Raw genomic sequence first — 7,195 nt, 5'->3', positions numbered from 1 at the left:
TTTCTGCAGATAGTCACCCCACGAGAACACAAGAGTATTGTTCACACTACGGATGGCTTTCTTGCGCTGGACTGTCGTTTAAATTTATCAAACCCTGCCCGCTCCCCACCTTCCTTTGGTTTGGACTAGGAAGTAAACTAAATTCAACTCTGAAGAAACATCCGAAACATTTTAAAATATTTTACAAATAAACATTTTACAAACACAAAATAGCAGCGCCGGACTTAACCATTGTGACCAAGATGTCATGGAAACAGATTAAGTAATCTACTATGTATATATATGTAAATAGCAGGGCCGGACTTAACCATTGTGGGGCCCTATGCGAAACGGATTTCGCGGGGCCAAGTTTAGGTAGGGAAGCGGACAATAAGTGAAATGAGTTTGTATTAGAAAATACATTCTTTTATGCATTTTATTCATTCTTTACTACGTACAGAATTATTTTACGAGCCTTGTTTGTAGCAAAGTCATACAGTATATTATAATAATTCTGTTTCCTACATATATCAAGCTCAATAGCAAGAATTACCAAATGTTTCAATCTATCTTTGAGAATAGTTCACCACAAGTAATTCCTTAATTCATTAAAAAGAAACCAAATTCTCTGTGTTCCCTTTATCAGTTTCTAATGAGGAATGGTCTGTTGATGTGGCAGGTCTGCAGCAGTACCACCCTATGACAGGCAAAGAGAATGTTCCTAGGAATGTTAAGGGCTTTAAAGCAGTGCTTTTGTGTGACGGTCCCCAACCGGTACGCGTACCTACACCTTTATCAATGTGGAGAAAAAATATTACTTTTCTTGTATTTTAAAGTTTATTATTAATTTATTTAGTAGTTAAAAGTTAGGTGATTCATCACTGAGTACCGGCATCTATTTTTGAAAAAAACTGCTTTAAGGTATCTGTGTGATCAGTTGTTATTATTCCCTCGATTAATATAAATATGGGGTATATTGTTATTTTGGATAACTTACATAAACACTTTATCTCCAAGCCTAGGTTTTCATATTTTTTTTTACCCGTTTTTCAGAGCTCACAAAGGCCTCATCAAACACTTGAGGAGGCGCAAAACTAAATTCCAAAGCCCTTAGCGCCCCTGGATAACATAAGTGGTCGTTATGGAACCACGATGGACGAACTATATGTATTGATCAATTAAAATAACATAACCGATCGAAACTAATTTATACAGGTATGTTTAATAAAAGTTTTCTTTTTTTAATCATGAAAATATTAGTATGAATTTCATTAAAACTCAACTTTATTCATTTTTTTTTTGCTACATCCATTCATAAGATGTTTGTTTGTACAATGTATAAAAATGTAATACTAATAATAAGGCTATGTATGTGTTTTCATTTCTTTGTACTACTTTTGAGTGAACTTGAAATGTATGCATATGCTCAATTTAATTGTTTGATTTTCATTGAATATTAATGTACACTTCTAGTGATGGGAATTTAAATATATCTAGATTGCATCGATCTATGTAGTAATTAGTGGTTGATATTTTACAAGATCCTTTTTAAATTAACTATATTCTGTGTTGATAATTAAAAGACATTACAAGAAATTTAACAAAAATATTAAATTAAAAAACAAAACAAAACAAAAAAAAAGAAACAAAAGTCTATTATATGATTTTTCTTTTATTTACATGATAATGTTAAATCACAAATATTACACTCCCTCTGATAATATATAATAACAAAGATATCTCTAGCTAACAAATAGACCAATAGGGATTTTATCCAATTGATGTAGTAAAATATTTGAATTGTTCATGACATTTTTGTTCATACCTAAAATAAAACAAAAAGTAAAGCTGTAAGAATTGCAAGTTGTAAGAAAATGTATGATGGTATAAATACATAGATGTACATGTATATAATGAATAGAAGACCTTCAGAAAATCAATCTTAAAATAAATTTTTAAATCGAAGAACATTTTTTGTTCTGCCTTTACAGAATTTAGTTTACTATATAATTTAAATTTTTTTTTTCTTTAAAAAAACTGAAAATTAAAACAACCCTCAGTTGAATAATTACCTCAAAACCCCTCGGCACATAGTTTCTTACATTCTATCAGCCTCATCTTTGATAGTGGACATGTGATCCAATATTTAAAGTCAAATACAAGGCCTGAAGGAGTTCGACAGACTGGACATGCTCTGATAAAAAGAAACGACATTAAATCAATGGCAATGAAAAGAATCAACAAGTCAAACTTGTAACAATTTTTTTTCAAAAAGCGAATTAGTTTAAGAAATAAAAACTAATGTATCCCAAACAATGTGTTTCAGACCAAAAAATAAAAAAAAGACATAAATATGATCAAAGTCATTTAGCAAATTCGAATGTTGAAAGAAAGATACTTTTTGTTTGTTTGTATTTTAATTTAGCATAAGTAAAAGGCTATGTTTAATATATATATATATATATATATATATATATAAATATATATATATATATATATATATATATATATATATATATATATATATATATATATATATATAAATATATATATATATATATATATATGCTCTATAACATAAAAGGGATTATATTTGTATAGTCAGAGATCTACCTATTGTTGGCCATGCCCTCGTTCCTTTGCCACACCTCTATGCATTGTGAGCAGAAACAATGGTTGCAATTTTCTTGAATGCCGAAAAGATTTCCCGTCTGTATCTCCACCACTTTTTCCATACAAATGTTGCATTCCATGTCCTCACTCTGTTTCTTGTGTATTTCTATGCATGCCTAAAAGAAAGATATCAGAAAGAATAAGAATTATTATGGTTCAAATTATACATGTATAAAGAAAGAAATATTTTTAGTCTTAAAATGCCTATCAACTGAAGTTATGAATCTTTTGATATATTAGATTAAAAACCCTAAAAGCTATACTTGTTGTTTTTTTTAATACATAATCTTCTCAATAACATACATTTATGCTACGATTAAATATGCCTTCCCACAAAAAGAAAGGAAAAAAAAAGGCCGGTTATATCTATTGATAATATGTGTGGACAAGGTTTTAGTCTTTTCGTAAACTTAAAAATGTTTTTTAAATACTTACATTATAGTGTTCGTCTGGATCAAATGGATCTAGTCTGTGAGTATGACACAAGTGGCAGATGTTGCCATGTAAATATGGACAGTCATCTTCACATCCGTCCGTATCGTTCAGAGGGCAGAGTTCATACTGAGCTTCAATTCTTTCGTCCTCAGAAGAAACTTCCGTGGGGGAATCAGGCTCATCGTTTGTCAGGTTTCTTTTGTTCTCGGAGGAATCAGATTCGTGTCCACCATTCTCTGTCAATGAATTATTATTTTTTTTATAATTCTATAATAATCAAAAGATATCATTTGCACATTTAGTATTATCATTTCTTGCGTATATTTATTCCATTTATGCCAACTGGTTGCGGTGGTAACACCTTCCAATCGCTCACATAAACTTATTTTGTATGTCTGCATTAAAATGTAAGTAAATTAAAACCTAAATTCTATTTTGGTAAGTGCATATTAAACAAAAAATTTTGTATTAACATTTCATATAATAAAGTTAGGTTAAAGATAAGAAAATAAAAAGATTGAAAACTTACCTCCCCAGTAATTTATAAATTCTGTGTTTTCTTCGTTATCATTGGAATGTGGTTCTGTGGATGGTACTAAACCAGATGGGGACTGATTGTGGTCTGCTTTTTCTGTTGAGGTCAAAGATACAGATTGGATGTTATAGATACACTCTGTGGTATCAGGATCAGCCCATGTTTCATTTGATGCATCATTTGACAGTCTGTGGATTCAATTAAATAATAAAAGTAATTAATTTTATAATATATTTTATAGTGCGTTAATTATTTCCATATTGAAATAAATTATAGGTAGATATGAAGATGTTTGTTTTTTATTATTACTCAAAAGAACTAATATTTATTATATATATTTATTAATATTAATATTCTGTGTACACTCTTTTTTCACCTATCAAAATTAATACATGAGCAAGATTTTAATCAAGAATATAATTCATGTATATTTTGCTTATAAATTTAGTAGATAAAAACTTTTTTTATTTTTGTTTAAAATAAAGTCAGTTTGTGCTGGATGGTTCAAACTATGGTGTCTGAATTTAAATCCCTATGTAGGTTAAAAATAGGAAAAATGGTTTGACTCGAGCTAAAGTGCATTTGCTATGCACCCATAAACTTTACGGTAATCTTTTATTGTAAAACCCCATTAAAAGACCTAAAACCTAAACAATACAGTAACCACAGTTCAGCAAAGATCGATTTTAATGGGAAAAAAATAAGCGTTTTTATTTGTGTGTTTGTATTTCATTAATGTTTTACATAGCAGATTCTTAAACAAAGCACTTAAAATTAACAAACAAAACATGTATACATAGAATAACACCTTGTCTTGTAATTGTTATACCGTTCACGATATATCTAACATATTAGTCGTTTTGGGAATTTGAATGTGGTACAAATATAAATATTGTTTATTATATTAGAAAAAAATAGGATGTTTAAAATGCTATAAGGTAAAAATGTATTCGATATATAAATAAAAAGTCAGAGAAATAACATGAGTAAATACAAGGTTACACACACAGTTTGTGTGGAAATACCAACTCAAAATCGGCCCCCGAAGTGGTCCACCCAGGCAGATAAAAAGGATGGTTTTAATACTTTCAGAAAGAAATTCTATCAAAGAAAAATGACAGGGAAGAATGTAGAAAGAAGGTTAACAGATCTTGTGTGGTGCCCCATCGGTCCAGGTGAAAGGCATAGGTGAAAGTGAAGGTGAAGTTGGATGTGAGCATTGCCTAATTGATGTTATATAATGGATTGGTTCGGCGCTCATGTTGTTCGCGCCGAACCAACAAAAAGATGAGAGAGAAGAAGCAGCCCTATCTGCAACTGACGCAAACTTAGCCATGCCACTTATAAGGCCGGCTTTTTAAAGCGAGGATTGGACTTAACAGTCATCTTCGAATCCACAAGAAATGAGAAATGTGCTCACGTAGGAGGAGCTATATATAGGCCTAAATGATTATCTAAGAATCTGAATGATATGGATATGTTGCCACTCTGCAGTTCACGCGATAATATGAAAAAATTATTGTTTTAAATTATGTTCTACATACATGCATTTTAAATAGATTACTACCTTTAAAAAAAATGGATTTTTTTTTAATGTGTTAATGTAGTAGTTTGTATGACAGAACTTATTTAACATATGTACAATTTTTTTTCATTTTTTATTTTACAAAAGTCTAAAACTGTTTGCATAAATGTGTTTTAAAATATGCAATATATGCTAAATGGCCTCCCGTGTTTGTTACTATTAATAGTGAAAAGTTGTATAAAAAAAAAAAAAGTGAACTTTTCAGAAAAAAAAACTGCTTGCAAAGTTGTTTTTTTTAATTAAATTTCTTTGCTTTCAGAAAAGAAAAAAGTAGCCATTGCATCAGAACTTTGAAAGTTCTAAAATATCATGATGTAGGATTCTCAAAATATTTTAGAGTTTACGAGATCTAAACTAGACGGACGGGCAGACAGACCCACACAAAACTAATAGCATCTATTCCCTTTTCGGGGACCGCTAAAAATATAATATTTAAGAAATTGTTTCTCCTAAGTGAACATATATGCAAATACGGTAATAATTAATAGAACATAAAATCAATATCTATTGTATTCCTCAACTTAATAACTTTATATAGTGTTGGGAACAACAGAGATGTGGATGACTTGGTTGGTATTGTAATATTAAAGTAATAAATTGTTTCTTTAGAAACAAATAAAAGGGTAAGTATTTAATTAAATGTTGACTATAAAATTCATACACATAATTAAGTTAAATGTACTAAAATATTAACAAAATAAAGTTAAAAAATTGAAAAAAATATATTACTATAAAAATATACATTGAGAATCAATTACCTTTGATTAGTCCAGTTTTGTATGCACTGAACACAGCGACATGCTGACATTGATGTTTCTTGTCCACTCTCAGCCATAGTGTAGAAATAACACAAAATTTTCACTACTAATTAAATAATCCTAATGAGAAATAATAACACTTCGAAAAGAGAATCCAAAATGTGGAGAAATTCACCGCGCTAAAATGTAGATCTTCTCAAGTTGATTCGTAAGAAGTCAAACAGCTGGACATAAGAGTAAGTGAGGTTTATATAGGAGGCTTGGACAATACTCGTGACCATAGAAGGGCGGGTCTTCCCTTTGGTGGGAGGGGACGTCAGTCGACCAAGGCGAGAAGGCAGGTGTGGACAACACTGATGACCACCTCTTGTGAAGGGGCGGAACATTTCTTTTGTGACCAACGCTGTAGGCTTTTGAACCTGAAGAGGATGGGCGTAGTTGGGCTGACTTCAGTAGGCTGATTGTATAACTTCTAAAGGAATGTTGTTACATTAAAGAAAATAAACTTTCTACAAAGCTTAGTGTCTATTGAAAAGACATTTAGGGAGTGTAGCATTGTTCTACGAGATAATAGGGTCGGTGGGAAGTAAAAGAAAAAAAAAAGAAAAAGTAAAAAAAAATATTTGTATTTAGTAGATTAGAGAACTCAAATTTTGAAATGATTTCTATCCAAAAAAAAAAGTAAATAATTGTCCTAAAGAATGTCTAAAGTTAAATAATATATGCAGACACTAAATAGATCAGTGAGATTCATAACTAACGAATATTAACATCTTTAGTAAAATATCTAAATTACGAAAGCCTTTAGGATTGAAGACGTAAAAGCAATTATACATAAGACACTGAACGACAATCTTCAAATTGCTATGAGAGCTTGATATGGTTTGCATTAGTCAGCCAGGAAAACCAGTGACTTGGCAGAATTAAGTCATTGGTTAACATGCATGACTAGATACATTACGCTAAGAACGTAATCATTTTCTTTTTTTGAAGCAACGTCTGTATTATATAAGATAAGATAAATAGCATATAGATTACCCAAAAGCTAGAAAATGGTCTTGCTGTACATGTTACTCCAAGTTCCCTTATTGTATTAAAATTGTGAAACAAAGAAATAATGACGAATAGAACTGTAATTAATTGAATCCTTCAAATGACACAGTATTCTAGTTTATATATTTCGGCCCTCTATTTAGTAGTCACTAGGAAGTGTAAGAAACAACTATTGCT

The 7,195-nt window shown here is 30.5% G+C and overlaps 1 protein-coding gene across 1 annotated transcript; it reads right to left on the bottom strand.

Annotated features, from left to right (window-relative positions):
- Positions 1-1,749: 1,749 nt before the first annotated feature.
- Positions 1,750-6,042, bottom strand: LOC106061278 (probable E3 ubiquitin-protein ligase makorin-1). Its single transcript, XM_056026359.1, has 5 exons — positions 5,966-6,042; positions 3,617-3,810; positions 3,088-3,323; positions 2,593-2,768; positions 1,750-1,804 (listed from the first exon to the last, which is right to left on the bottom strand). Exons 1-5 carry the CDS (start codon positions 6,040-6,042, stop codon positions 1,750-1,752), a joined length of 738 nt encoding a protein of 245 aa, XP_055882334.1.
- Between the last annotated feature and the right edge of the window lie 1,153 nt (positions 6,043-7,195).

The sequence above is a fragment of the Biomphalaria glabrata genome, chromosome 4 (assembly GCF_947242115.1).
Source record: "Biomphalaria glabrata chromosome 4, xgBioGlab47.1, whole genome shotgun sequence".
In the NCBI taxonomy this organism is placed as follows: domain Eukaryota; kingdom Metazoa; phylum Mollusca; class Gastropoda; family Planorbidae; genus Biomphalaria; species Biomphalaria glabrata.
Note: the sequence above shows the minus strand (reverse complement) of the source record. Positions and strands in the feature narration are given on the sequence as shown.

Excerpts from the sequence above, each read along its gene's own strand:
- LOC106061278 (XM_056026359.1), bottom strand. The coding sequence starts at position 6,042 with ATGGCTGAGAGTGGACAAGAAACATCAATGTCAGCATGTCGCTGTGTT. Across the intron at positions 3,324-3,616 it reads ATTTATAAATTACTGGGGAG|AGAATGGTGGACACGAATCT; the intron begins GTAAGTTTTCAA and ends ATTCATTGACAG. Across the intron at positions 1,805-2,592 it reads GAGGGCATGGCCAACAATAG|GTATGAACAAAAATGTCATG; the intron begins GTAGATCTCTGA and ends GTTTTATTTTAG.